The sequence below is a fragment of the Miniopterus schreibersii genome (genome assembly GCF_964146895.1).
Source record: "Miniopterus schreibersii genome assembly, chromosome: 8".
Lineage (NCBI taxonomy): Eukaryota > Metazoa > Chordata > Mammalia > Chiroptera > Miniopteridae > Miniopterus > Miniopterus schreibersii.
Window position 1 is genome coordinate 61,264,467 of NC_138109.1, and position 14,266 is coordinate 61,278,732.

Here is a 14,266-nt window from a genome sequence, read left to right on the forward strand (position 1 = left end):
CCACTTTCCCTCTGTAATGCTCCCTTCTCCTTCCTCTTTTGAAAACTGTTAACTTCCAAGGCATTAATATGTTAAGTAACTTCATGAAAATGTTTCTGTCCAGATTGCAACGTCCCACAGGCTCACCTTCCACTGTGGTATTACGTGGTGGTTAAGACAGTTCTGGAATCAGAGGGCTGGGTTTGACATTTTGCTCTGATGGAGATAAGTTTCTTCGGTTTCTCTACACCTGTTTCCTGGTTTGAGAAAGGAACAATATTTACCTCTGAAGGTTATCGAGAACGTTAAACTAGGCAATGTACCTAAAGTGCCTAACAATGCCTCGCACATAGTAAGTGCTCAACTAATGGTAGTTAGTATAAAGGTCATCTTACTCATGTATGACGACTTAGGAACACCCGATAATAAAATCTGCACATGACACATAGTAGCAAGGTCTTAGGAGGAATCACTGGAGCACTGGCAGAGATGAGCCGGAAGATTCCAAGTTTTAAAAAAGAATTTTTCTGACCCCACAGTATGTTTGTCCCCGAGCGAACTGGACAAAGCTCCTCTTCTCCGTGGTACCCACACACTAGCCTCTGGGGCAGAGATGCTGCCTTCTCGAGGCTGTGAAAAAGCCTTTTGGGGCATAAAGCTAAGCCTGTCGTGGGCACCTGAAATTCTGCAGGTTGTTTTCCTCACCAGTTTCCCCAGCTCCTGCCTAGCACAGAGCCTGGCACGGCAGGCGCCCACTCACAGGACGCCCCCGGGCTCCCCTTCGGCCCCCAACCTCCACTTCTTCCGCGCCTCTGCCTGGGGCGCAGGAAAGACCCAGGCCCAGTTCGCTGAGCCCGCTCCCCGAGCGCCTGCAGTTGCCATGGAAACGGCGGGAACTAACAACTCGGGTCCCCGCGGAGCGAGCAGGGGCCCGCGGCGGCGGCGGCGGCTGCGCCCGGAGCAGCGGGAGCGACGCGCGGCGCCTCGGAAGTCACAGCGCAACCCCCGCCCCGCTGGGTGCCCCTCCCCCAGGGCCCGAGAGTCGGTGGGGACCCCCCCCCCGCCAGCCCTGCAGGGCCTGGAGCGCGCCCGGCCTGTTCTGAAGGTGTCCCCGGGAGCTTCGCGGCGGGGCGGCGGGTCCTGGGCGCTCCAGCCTCCTCCGTCTCTCGACGCACCTTTGCGGTTCCTTTTCCAGCCAAGAAAAATCTGGGCAATTCCAGCCAGAATCTGAATGGCTTTCATTTGACAGCAAGCAGGAGACTGAGAGGTGAGGGCGCGAGCGGGAGGAAATTAAAGCTGTTTGCAAAGAAAAACGCAGACAGCGCGGGAGAAACTGAGTTTCCCCTTCTTCGGAGCGCGCACGTCCCCGCCTCCCTCTGCTGCGCCCACGCGGCGGCTGTCCCCGCGGCCACACCTGCGCTCCGCGGGGCGCGTGGGAACAGGTGCGGCGCGCACGGCGGCCGCTGATTGGCCTGGGGGACCGCGCGGTCCGTGACGGGGCCCGGAGCGCTGCGCCCGAGGGGTCCCCGCGGCGCGCACGCCGGGCGCTGGGCCGTTGCTCGCTTTGATCCGGTTTGTCTGTTTCCCGTCTTTTCAGCCGGCGCCCGGCGTGCGCGGCGCGGCGGGGCAGCGGGACCCGGGAGCGGCGGCCGGCGGCGGGATGAGCGGCACGGGCGCCAGGGCGGGCCACCGCGCCCAGCCGGTGGTCAAGAGCGTGCTGGTCTACCGCAACGGGGACCCCTTCTTCGCGGGGCGCCGCGTCGTCATCCACGAGAAGAAGGTGTCCACCTTCGACATCTTCTTGAAGGAGGTGACGGGCGGCGTCCAGGCGCCCTTTGGGGCCGTCAGGAATCTCTACACCCCACGGACCGGCCACCGCATCCGTAAGCTAGACCAGATCCAGAGCGGCGGCAACTACGTGGCCGGGGGCCAGGAAGCCTTCAAGAAACTCAAGTGAGTCTGTCCGTCCCGCCGCCCGTGTCTGCGTGCGCGAAGGTGTGCGGTCGGCGCCGGGGACGCACTGACCCCCAGCTTCACCCGAAGCGCAGGGGCCGAGGGGCCGGGACCGCGCGGGGTGCCGCTCCCAGCCCCCCGCAGTTGGGGCTACAGGTTAGAGCGTGACTGGAGAAGGGCTTCCCCTTGGGGAGCAGTAGGAACAATCCTAAAGCTTATGTGTAAGCGGAGGGGGGGAAAAAAGTGACCCAACGGGTACTTGAGCATTTTCCGTTGTTTTTCTTTCTCTCTCCTCCCCTCCCCCCGCCACTTTTCTTGGAACCTGTCTTTTTAGTTAAAATCATTTTTAACTTTGGATACTGTATAATCACCAGAGGAGAAAGTTGCTCTCTGCACCCACCCTTCCTCCTTCCAACCTTCCATTCCAAGTGGAGCTGGCCGCGCCCCACTGACCATCCTCCAGCACCCGCATGTTTACGCCATTGGCACAAGGCTTGGAAGCGCGGATGGGCTGCCCGCATTGGCCTGCGCGTCTGTGTCTAAGCACCTGAGGTCTAGGGGATCATCACTGCTGCTCACCCCCAGTTCCCGGCAGGGAGCTCACTCAGTGAATTAGCAAACTGGGTTTAGGTCTCCGAGGGCAACAAAGATGATCGAGACCTGACTCCTTGTCTTCAGGAGTTTGCAAGCTAGCAGGAGACAGACTCCATGCACACCAGTAACTTAATGGGGAGCACGGAGGAGTAAGTGCAATGAGAAAAACAAAGTTATGTGGGAGTTCAGACTTGAGAGATTATTTCTGGTATGGGCGGGTATTGTCGGACAGGGGGAACTTAATATTCCATAGGTTGTCTTTTTTTACAGCTTTATGGAGATACAGTTCATGTAACATAAACCTCACCCATTTCGGTGGGTCCCAGTATAGTCATGGGGTTGTGCAACCATCACCACAAACTAATGTTAGAACATTTCTAACACTCCAAAAAGAAACCCTGTACCTCCTAAATTCCCCTTCTCCCCATCTTCTGGTAACATCTAATCTATTTTGTGTCTCTGTGGGTTTGTCTGTTCTGGATGTTTTCTATAAATGGAGTCATACAATATCTGGCCTTTTATGTTTCTGGATTCTTTCACCTCCCATAATGTTTTCAAGGCTCATCCACTCATCCATGTTGTAGTATGTATCAGTACTTTTTTTTTTTTTTTATCATCACCTGAGGATGTTTTCCATTGCTTCTCAGATAGTGAAAGGGGATGGGGTGGAGAGAGAGAAAAACATCAGTGTGAGAGAGACACATCTATTGGTTGCCTCTCGAACAGTGCCACGACTGGGGGCCGGGAATTGAGCTCGCTACTGAGGTATGTGCCCTTGGCCAGAATGGAACCCAGGACCCTTTATTCTGAGGTCTGATGCTCTAACCACTGTGCCAAACCGGCTAGGGCTCCTTTTTTTTTTTTAAATCATTGAATAGTATTCCATGGTATGGATATACCACAATTATTTACCTATTAATGAGTTGATGGATATTTGGATTCTTTTGCTTTTGGTTAGTATGAATAATGCTGCTATGAAAAATCATGTACAAGTTTCATTTCTCTTGGGTATATACCTAAGAGTGGAATGGTTGGATCATATGGAAACTCTATATTCCATAGTTTTTAATATAACATTTTAATTAAAAGTCAGCTTGGGCTCAGGATAGCAAAAAAAGAAGTTAAGAAAATCTTTACCATAAAATCTGTGCTTGTGAATTCTGATTTTAACTGTATAGAAATATTTTCCTGAATAGTATTAAAGTTGTTTAATATCATCCTTCCTTTCCTAAGTTTGTTTAAATTGAGTCCTAGGTGTTCTGCTTTTGTTATGCCAGACATTCTTTTTATGGGAGGCGAGGGATACATTTGGATTTAGCTTTCTCTTTCCTGACCCTCTTTTAGTATTATTTGTCTAACTTTGTGGAAAATAGCTAAACGCAACTGTGTGCTTCAGAGAAACTTAGAACTTAAAACTGAAAATCAGGAAACTTGAGACTGAGCTGTTTATCAGCTCCTTGGGCAAGCCACTGGACTCAGCTGGTCAGTTCCCTCATAGAGAAAAGGAACATCATTTCTGCCTCACAGGACTGTGATAAAAAGTAAATGCTATGGATGCGAATGTGTTTTGTAAACCCCAAAATGTTACATAAATGTAAAGCATCGCTGTGCCCAGTTCCTTTTATCATATTCTTTGTTTATTTTCATTAAATAATTTTCATATAAAGCAATTTCACAGAAATGAAAATCTGCTTCAGAACCTTCTAACAGCTCAAAATTGTAGACTCACTTTAGTAATTCATATTCTCTTTTGTTTATTTGGCACGAGCTCAAAAGATAAAAACAGGTACAGTTTCAAACCAAACAGAAGTTGCACTTCAAAATCACTCTTTATATATAAGAGATTTGCATGGTTATTTTTGCTTTTAATTCTACATACACAAAAATCTGAGCGTGTTATAACAGTGTCCATGATTAATTTTCCACGCTGACAGATGAATAATTTATTTGTGTCAGAGTAGTAGTATCTGTGGTTATACCAATGGAAGCCAAAGAGATTTAAATGCTGAATATATTTGAAGCTTAGCAATTGTAAGTTTATATAACAAATGAATCACCTGGCAGAACAAAAGAAAGTCCAAAAGATATCAAGGATAAATTCATGCCATTTAGAGCCTAAATGATGTTGCAGAAGGTAGCAATGGCTGAAAAATATCTTTCAAATGCAAATGATCAACTTTCTTCTTGAAATTCTTCTACTCAGATTTTTTTCTAATATTTTTGAAGGCATAATGAAACTTTAGGTAGCTATTTAACCTTTGTTTTATAGCAGAGAATTCTAGAGATTGCTATAGTCCCTGTGCATTTTTGGAAGTTGACTCTACTAGATTAATCTTGTGGATCTGAGATCACTTTTTTGCACATGACAGAACTTTTTTTTTTAATGTCAGAAATCAGTCTCTGCAGATTTGCAAAAGAGGCATTTATTGCTAAACAGAGGGAGTATTTTGCACTGCCATATGTAAATACTGTTATGTGAGGGAAACATACGGTAATTTCCAGAGGTATGGATTAACAAAAGCATTCTATCCAAAAAAAGCAAACAACAATAATGAAACATAGCCAAAATTAATTCTAATATAAACTTTTTTTTTTGGCAACTCAGCAACTATGGTAGTTGAGGTAGAGAATCTACCTACCTCTCTCTCTCTAAGGTTGTAAATTAAGTGCTAGATTTATACTTATTTTTATATTAAATCATTTATTTAGCACCTTCTATGTATGAAGCACAGTGGAACCAGAGCACAGTGATGGACTTACAGCTTGAAGCTGACACAGCTATAAAATTTTCAGGTTGTGCTTATGCTATTGCTAAAGAATGATCACTAGTTAGTATATGTAGCAAATTTTAATGAAATAATAGGGGTCTCCAAAGGTTAACTCATCCACCCATCTGTCAGTTGAACCAATTACTAAACCGTCCCACATGGCTGAGCGTTTCTGTATCATTAAAGTGCTCTCATAGGGAAAAGATTTCCCAGCATTTCACAGTTCTTACTCTAATGCATGCCACCAGTAAAGTCTGTGATTAATAGAACTGTTAAGTGGCTTGACACACAAACCACTTTTTATATCTAAATTGATATGAGAATTAGAAATGCCCTATATACAGTTAGTAGCTGACCATTGTGGGGGGGAAATGTTCCCCAGTAGAAGTATGTATTCTAAGACTTCATTTACATTGAAGTTTAGAGTAGACATGTGTCCGCTCTGGTTGGCAATGCTGAAAGCATTTTCTATTATTATAATTGTTTTTAATGAGTAGCTATTGATTTTTGCTTTAGGCTTAAGTATTTCCTATGGCTTGCTTTACTATTTAATAATTTTTAAACATTTATCTTTCTTGTTGAAAGTATTACAGATGTCCCTAGTTTTTAAAAAGAAATTTATGCAGCTGACTCGAATACAATAGAAGAAATCCTTACTGTTTGTTTGTTTTTCACCGCAGTTACTTGGACATTGGAGAAATCAAGAAAAGACCAATGGAAGTCGTTAATACAGAGGTAACACAAGTAATATTTTGAAGGTTCAAGTACATAATAGGGACATTTTTGTGTTTCTTATGCTGTGTGTAGATTTAGATGGCATTCTAATCATAACCGATAAGTTGTCTAATGTTTACAAATGGGACATTATATGTCTTAAGGCAAAGATCCCTCTGTCTTTGGAGCATTATCAGAAATGAAGAGATTGAGCAGCTTTCCTAAAGATGTAGGATTAGACATAACATGTTCTTATTGTCCTGCTTTCTAGCTATGTGTTCTCTGGTTGAAATCCATAGAAATTTTCCCTGCCAAGTGAAGAGATTGTGAGCACCATCGTACCAATCTTTACCAATACTACTCCCCCGTGCTCAAGTGCTTCTGACAGCCCTGTGTCTGAAATAGCCATGATCACCCTGATGGCCCCAAGGCTTTCAAAGGACCCTGCTGGGCTTTCCCTGAGGTCAGGAAAACGCCTCCATTTTAACTTGCATTAAAGTTCACTTGAGTGTAATCACCAGAAGCTTGCATATGAGTCTTGTGAGATAGATATTCAGAGCACTTCTTTCTATATAGCTTCTGAACCCCTAGTGGACAGATTCTTTAGCTTGTGGATGAAAAATAGATTAAAACAAAGTTAAGACAACAGCTTTAAATGTCCTGGTGAGACAGTGTTCAACCCAGACTGGGACTCTGTTCTCCAGCTCAGACTTTTCCCTCTTCCCAATTTCTTTTGTTGTTGTTAATTCTCACCAGAGGATACTTTTTCCATTGATTTTTAGAGAGAATGGGAGGGAGAGAGAAACATCCATGTGAGAGACATCGATTGGTTGCGTCCCTCATGTGCCCCAACCATGGCCTGGGATTGAACCTGCAACCCAGATTTATGCCCTTGACTAGGAATTGAACCTGTAACACTTCGGTGAGCGGGCCAATGCTCTAACCACTGAGCAACACCAGCCAGGAGCCCTCTTCCCCTTTTGACCCCACATAAACAAGTGCTTCCAAGGGTGTGCTCTGACAGGCATGAAATGGCTGATAGAAAAAGGAGGTTTTTTTTCCTCATTTGTAGTACAGAGCCCCAGAGAGACTCCTCAACTCACCATTTCCTCTCACGTCATTTTTATGCCCAATAGGACCAAGTTGGTCTCTCTAGAAAAAAACAAAACATAAAACTACGGAAGCAAAAATTCTAATTGAGCAGTATTTGAAGAATGTGAGATTAATTTCATTATTCAGATAATTTGTGGAAAGAGGTGCCAATCCCAGACATTGTTTAAAATAATTAATATTCTTGTTCGTAAGTTGGTTTTCAATGTGCATTAAACTGCTTATTAGTGCAAGTGATCAGCTTTTGACTTAAAGTAGACAAAGATAAATGATTTTTATGTTGTGCTTATGGTATAGCGAAAGAATGTGCACTAGTCACTATCTGTAGTAAGTAGTAACGAAAAGAGCAGATTAGTGAATTAGTTTTGTATATAATTTTGTTTGAAGGATACACAACTGTTTGAGGTAGGCTACCTTGCATGAAATTGGTGACTGCACCCGAATTTCTGCAATAGGATTTGAGATGTGTGACTTCCCCCAACATGTGAGCATATGTTTACTCTGCATTCCAGTGTCTTTGATGACGAGATTATGCCTGGCGATGTGCAACAGGTGTGCAATCCATTTTCCAAATATATGTTTCTTTACAGATTATGTTTAGTAATGGCAGCATTCACAAGGACTCAGGTTAATTTAATTTGCTAAGTGTTCTTCCACTTTGGGACAGTAGCTGTTGTTTTTTTCTTTACTTTGGGCCCATGCATGAACCACACAGACAAGTTTCTGATATATGAACATACATCTTATAGTGCAAAACCCACCACTTATCTCCAGCGGGAAGATTGTATCTCTCCCACTTTATTTCTTCCTGGTAATTCCCTCCCCTTCTCCTTTCCTCTTACTGCACCGACACTGCTGTAGCCTTTCATTTCTTTTCAGTCCTTCCCCAGAAAGCCTTCTGAAGAGGAGAAAAAGAAGTGAAGAAATTTGGGATGCAAAGGAAATGGGAAGAGGTGGCGAAAACCTGCTGGTCCATGCTTTTCAGCACCTTCCCTCACCTGCCCGAGCCCCCTGCTCCCACTTGCTCCCCCAAGGCCTCTCCCACCGCGCCGTTGTGTGCCCAAACTCTCCTCCCAGTCTAGACAGTGTGCTCACTTCCCTCACTTTTCATCCCCAGTCTGATGTTCAGTGCAGAGCCTCTCCTCCCCAGAGTCCACGCCATGGATGTACTCAAAGCCTGCTTGTGTGAGGAGAGCCTTGCCTTTGATTGCCAGAAAGGGAGAGTTTTGGGTTCTTGGCATCCCAAAAGGGAACTCTGAGTACATTTTCTCATAGATATCACTTTAGCTGTTGGTTCTACAGTATTATTACTGATGTTCTAAGTAAAACACAAGTTCAAAAGGCTTTTGTGGGCTGCTCTGAGAACCTTACTGTTGTGTGTGTAATTCTTACCATGGAGAAATACTTCTCTCTTTTCCACAACTTATTTATAGTCCAACTTTTAGAATTCACTAAGTTTTTAAGTTAGAGGGATATCTGTGTTCAAAATTTGAGAATAGACTCAGTGAACACTGGTCTTCCACAAAAATTATAGACTCTATTTTTTTAAATTTGAGATGGTGATTTCCTTTCAGCATTTGTGTCTACTGAGAAAAGACCACACACCTTGTTAAATACTGAGGATGACCACTATTCTTTGGAGTAAGATAATATATTTACTCTGAATCACAGGGAAGGATTCACAGAATTCTTTTGAAGTGGATTTAGAACATAAGCCATAGACTCGGAGGGTTTAGAGTTGTTTTGATGCAATAGTAGCACAGACAGTGTTTATTCAAAGATATTTCAGTATGAAGGGTAAGTAAAATTACTTATCAAAGTTGGGGTTATTTCTCTCAAACCTGAGTTAATTGAATACTGTTTGAATTATCAGTACAGGCCTGCATAATAAAAGCTGCCATCATCAAGTGTACATGATTCAGTTTTCCCAGCTGCTTAAAGCATAATTAATCCTGATTATTCCCAGAACATGGTACTGTGGAAAGGCCTTTACAGGTGGATGGGGTTATGTAGAATGTGTGACACCGGGTCCCAGCCACTGTGGCTATGTTTTCAGAGCGACAGGTACTGCAGCCGGTAAGGACTGGGAGTTGGCACCCCCTCTCCCCCCAGAGCACCCTCCCCCAGGTGCATCCTGCTTCCTGGTTGCTGTTTCCATAGTTAATAATTTAGACCCGGTGGTATCCACCTGCTGAGTGCAGGTCACGGTCACTAGAATGTGCATGTCACCTTGACACGTGAAGGCCTTCTGTGGTTCCTGTCATTGCTTTCCTGTCCCATGAAGCTCGTCTTTGAAGAGACACTAACAGGACAGCCGGTCCTCTTCCTCTCCCTCCTTGCGAGTGGATCATTAGGACAGAGAAAGGCCAGACTCGGGGGGCTTCTTCCGCTAACCCAGAAGGAGCACATGGTCTTATTGGGGCAGCGCTCCTGGCAGCAGGAGGGGAGGGAAGGGTGGGTAAAGGAGGGAGAAGAACAGAGACAGGAGCAAGACAGATGGTGGTTCGCACTGGCCCCAGAGCGGGGCCCCCTGCGTGCTCAGAGCAGGCCCCCCTTTTCCCTCCCCGCCGGGCTGGCTTCTAGTGCTCAGATGGAGAGGTCTCCTAGGGACGCCTGTGCGCTCGCCTCTGCTCCTCAGTTGCCTCGCACAGCTGTATTTTCATCCTCCCGCCTCCCCTGCGGCACTGGTGCTTTTGCTAGAGATGGTTTTCTCATCTCTGGCCTCGGTAGCCCATCCCGTCTGTGTCTTTCCAGGCTCCCCCTCTCTGACGGAAGCGGTGTGCGGGGGCCTCTGTCCTTCTCGGGAAGCCTCTGAGATGCACGCCGGCACCTCCTTCCTTACCAGCCTAGCTGTGCGCGTCCCTTTCTGTCTGGCTGATTTTTGTCTCCTTTCTTCTTCTTTTTCTGCCTTACCTGCTTGGCTTCCGTGTGATCGATGCCGGCACTGCTTAGCAGGCTAGGCAGAGCGCTGGAGCGAAAATAATCAAGACAAGCAGACCACCCCACCTCCAGGGACGTATAGTCTTGATGAAAGACAGATGTGTGCATGTCTCTAGTACCACATAATACGTGACTCGATTGGGCAGGGATTCAGTTCAGTTTGTGCTGAGCTTTTATTTGAAGTGCTTTTGACTTTATCAGGTTGCAACAAAGCCATTTGTGAACTCTTGAAATGGAAGCATCCTTCTTTCTTGATCAGAGTTGTAGATCCCGTCCGTCATCCCTGGCCCCCTGTCTCACCATGCAGTGAATCCTTCAGATTATGATATTCTTAAGTTGTTATCTAGAGTGCCAAGTCTGTTTTATTGTGTAAGAAGCCTTGGTACCCATTGTATACAGAGGGACAAGCAGGCAGCTTGGCTCCAGAGCACTTATGAGGTGCCTGGAGCCGTGCTGGGTGGCAGGCATGGAATGAATCCTTTATTGTTTTTGCTCTTTTAGAGTCTAGGGAAGGAGACAGGGAAATAAACCAACTATTAGTATCTACTACAACTATGATGTATAACAACTACTACAGGGCATGGATGCTGGGCTAGAGGGATTCTCAGAGGATTGAGAAGGTGCAGATGGGATTGGGGTGGGGGGCGGGTCAGCCAGTTTGAAATGGTTTCAAGTATAATAGAATCTTTCATTTTTGGTCTGTTTCTTTTAAAGTTTTGAGAATGTTCCTTTCTACAGCTTGATTAAAGGAGATGATTTAATACTTATATGTGTGAATGAGTCAAAAAGAGTAAAAATTGACTTGGAAGGAAAGAGACAAAGGCTGTCTTGCCATTCGCTAGGCTTGGACGACGATAGATACCGAGCAGGCCAGCTGCAAAGTTAGCAGAGAACAGCCCTTCTCTCCCAGCCATGCAACAGCTGTAAAAGGCCACGAGGGCCCCCTATGGAAATGACTATTGCTTTCTTACTGCAGATACTCCCAGACCTGCTTTGCTGTAACCCTATTTTATTGAGGATCTTTAATTGCTGAACTTCCCTCACTTCATAACAACCCCTAGTTAATCCGCGCTTCTCCTGATATCACCTCAAAACCTGTAATCAGTCTAGAGCTGATCTCTGCTTCCCTTACCTTCCTCAGCATCCTTCAAGGAGAACCCAAAGCTTACTGAAAGTGATCCCCACCTCCCTCTTCTCAGCATCATCCTGTGGTTTCTCCCAGTGTCACCCCTTACTGTACTGAGTCAGCAAATCTGATTTTGTTGGACTGCAGGTTTGCTCCTGGTCATCTTTATTTTTATTTTATTTTTTAAAATATGTTTTTATTGATTTCAGAGAGAGAAAGGGAGAGGGAGAGAGAGAGAGAGATAGAAACATCAATGATGAGACACTCATTGATTGGCTGCCTCTTGTAGGCCCCCTGCTGGGGATCAAGCCCAAAACCTGGGCATGTGCCCTGACTGGGAGTCGAACCTTGATCTCCTGGATCCTAGGTTGATGCTCAACTGCTGAGCCACGCCGGCTGCGCTCTTGGTAATCTTTAGATGGGTTAACATATTCATCAGAAGGGTTAACATATTCAGCAGAAGTGCCCGTTAGATTGTAAGTCTCCAGGAGGTCTTGTTCTCTATAAGTACCTAGCATTAATAGACTGGGAATCATTTTCATTCTCTAGTTTTGAATGTTCCTTAGCACGTAGTTAAGGGAGACTCTGTTTGCCTCCTGCATGCTTGATAATTCTGCGTTTCACGGATGAGCGGGATGTCTCAAGTAACTCAACAGTTGTCATGGCGACTACCTGTTCAGATTATGTGTCTGGGATAAAATTAGTTGTAGTTAAACCTTTTTGTGATACATTTATTGTCACGTTAGTATAATTTGGGGCTATATTAATGACTGATGTTCACTCAACAAGGTTTTATTGTGTACCTGCCGCATTCCAGGCGTTGTGCTTGTCCTTGGGAACCAAACAACATGTCTCTGACCTCATGGAGCTTGTATTCTTTAGTCTTCCTCTCCTGCTTCGTTTCGATTTTAACTTTACCAACACTGATCTTTGTTGCAGAACTTGGTATAAAGTAGACTTCTTTGATTCAAGATCTATATTTTGAGGTCTAAACAGTTCTTGAACTTTATTAATAATGGGACTAATTTTTGAAGAGTAAATAAACACCTAAGTTTCGGAAAATTAGTTCCATTTTCCTGGAGTTATAAACACCTAAACTGATTGTGACCTTAATTAACAGCCGGGGTTGTCCATCTCCTTATGATCAGGATAAAATTTGCTTAAATTTGCATTACTTAACCTTTGTTATGTCCAACATTTTCCTCAGGGTTTCTGTGAATTCCTGCAGGGATTATTATTATCTCATGCCCACCTCCCATGAGCTTCTGTTTACAGAGTATTAGTTCCGTGTATGGACTGTCTTGTCCTCTTACAGGCTCTGTCTGTCTGAGACTCCACCAACTCAGAGGGAAAATCTTTGCATTGATGTCGACACAAACACCCCATTCACACGAGTTTGTGTGTGGCGAAGTTTATCAGTGGTTTGTCAAAATGGAGTAGGTTTTGTAGGTTGTACAGAAGCGTGGACAACTCAAAACTTAATATCAGATTTTTTCATTCTTAAAAATACCTTGGTCTTACATATCAATTCAGTCTTCAGCTTTTGGCCTATTTCTTGGCTTCCTCTCTCTTCTCCTTCTGCCCCCCACCCCCACCCCCACCCCCACCTAAAGGTCCTATTGATTTTTAATACAGAACAATTCAGAGCTTTATTTTGTTGACTTAAATCTTCCTAATCTGTATTCTCAGGGCCTGCAGAAAAGGCTCATTTGTACCCCTTTCCTCACATTTATATTGAAATACGTCAGTCACAAACACAGTGACAGGCAAGAAGAGAGAGCAGAAGGCCATGCCCCCTTATTCCAAGCGATCCGCTGGGATGGGTGGGCTCCGTAGAGCTTGTGGAAGTGCCGCCCTGAAGGGGCATCTGCGTGTTGAGGCCTGAAGTGAGACCCCAGTGAGCACCGCCTCGGGCGGAAGCCTCATTGGGGAAGCCTCAGTTGAATCCTCTAGAATACTTCCCCCTCAGTTTAGATTTCCATTTACAGAGAATTTGGGTAAACGTCGTTTCTTTTTGGTGGGTTGGACCACCGCAGGAATACCTTTGAGAGGAGGAGAGAGAGGGAGAGAGTTTTTGAAACTTCAAAACTTTACCTTGTCTGAAAAGTTTGTGGCGCCTGGGTTGTACTTCAGATTAGTTACTCCAGTGAATATCTGTAAGGCTTTGAATATGGTTATCAAAACTTCCCATTTCATTTTCATCATTAGGCATAATCTCTAATGAAACATACTATGAGATATGCTACTTAAAGGCTTTTGGTTGGGAATGGGATTCTGGACATTAAACTGGGTGTTAATTATTAACCTTATTGCAGAAAGGCATGAGGCTGTGTGGTTTAACTCACTAATCTTTAGCCTGGGAATCCTGGGTTCAAAGGGGGAACTACTAAATAGTTAGACTCCTAAATATTTCTTTCTTTAACTTGGGAAAAGATTTCCAGATTATGTTAGTCAGGTTTGCTAATTTATTGAAAAAAAGTCAAAGAAAATAAAAATCACTTTTGTGAGTTCTTTCAACACTAATGGAAGCCCCTCCCCACCTTTTTATTTTACACCTTTCCCCCACCCCTCTAATATGACTGCTAAGTAAGAAGCCTTCCTTTCAGGAGCCAGTTCACATCAATGATCATGACTGTTTCAAGGTGACTGTGACCTTGCCAAGTCTCTAGAAAGAAAGAGTTTTCTATTGAAGACAACCAGCTACATTTCAGTTTTCTTTCACCCTTTTTTGTTTTAGCTTTTCTCAGTATTGAACTGTGCATGTGTGAGTGTGTGTGTGTGTGTGTGTGATGTTTGAGCAAGAGTGAGAAATCATTGGTCTAATGAAAAATATCCCTTAGTAGCCCTAATGAGCACTGATAAAAAGCTAAAAGTTTGGTGACTTTAGTTTGTCCATTAACGGGTATCAAGCAGTTGTTCCAAATATCTTACATTCTCTCTATTTGGCATTTAGACATGATTTTAAGAAATCGAATGTCTGAAATTGGAAGACATGTGAATTAGAGCATTATAATGTTTTATTTATAGTAATAAGCAGTTCTAAACAAAGACTTATATTTAATAAACATTTAGTGAATAATTA

The 14,266-nt window shown here is 44.4% G+C and overlaps 1 protein-coding gene across 1 annotated transcript in view; it reads left to right on the forward strand.

Annotated features, from left to right (window-relative positions):
• The first annotated feature begins 1,608 nt into the window (after window positions 1-1,608).
• The window catches only part of DCDC2 (doublecortin domain containing 2), a 133,572-nt gene continuing 120,914 nt past the window's right edge, over window positions 1,609-14,266 (forward strand). Inside the window, exons 1-2 of the mRNA XM_081144301.1 lie at window positions 1,609-1,932; window positions 5,975-6,029. Coding sequence (XP_081000427.1) covers window positions 1,640-1,932; window positions 5,975-6,029 — 348 coding nt within the window. The 5' untranslated portion in view covers window positions 1,609-1,639. The remainder of the gene's footprint in view (window positions 1,933-5,974; window positions 6,030-14,266) is intronic.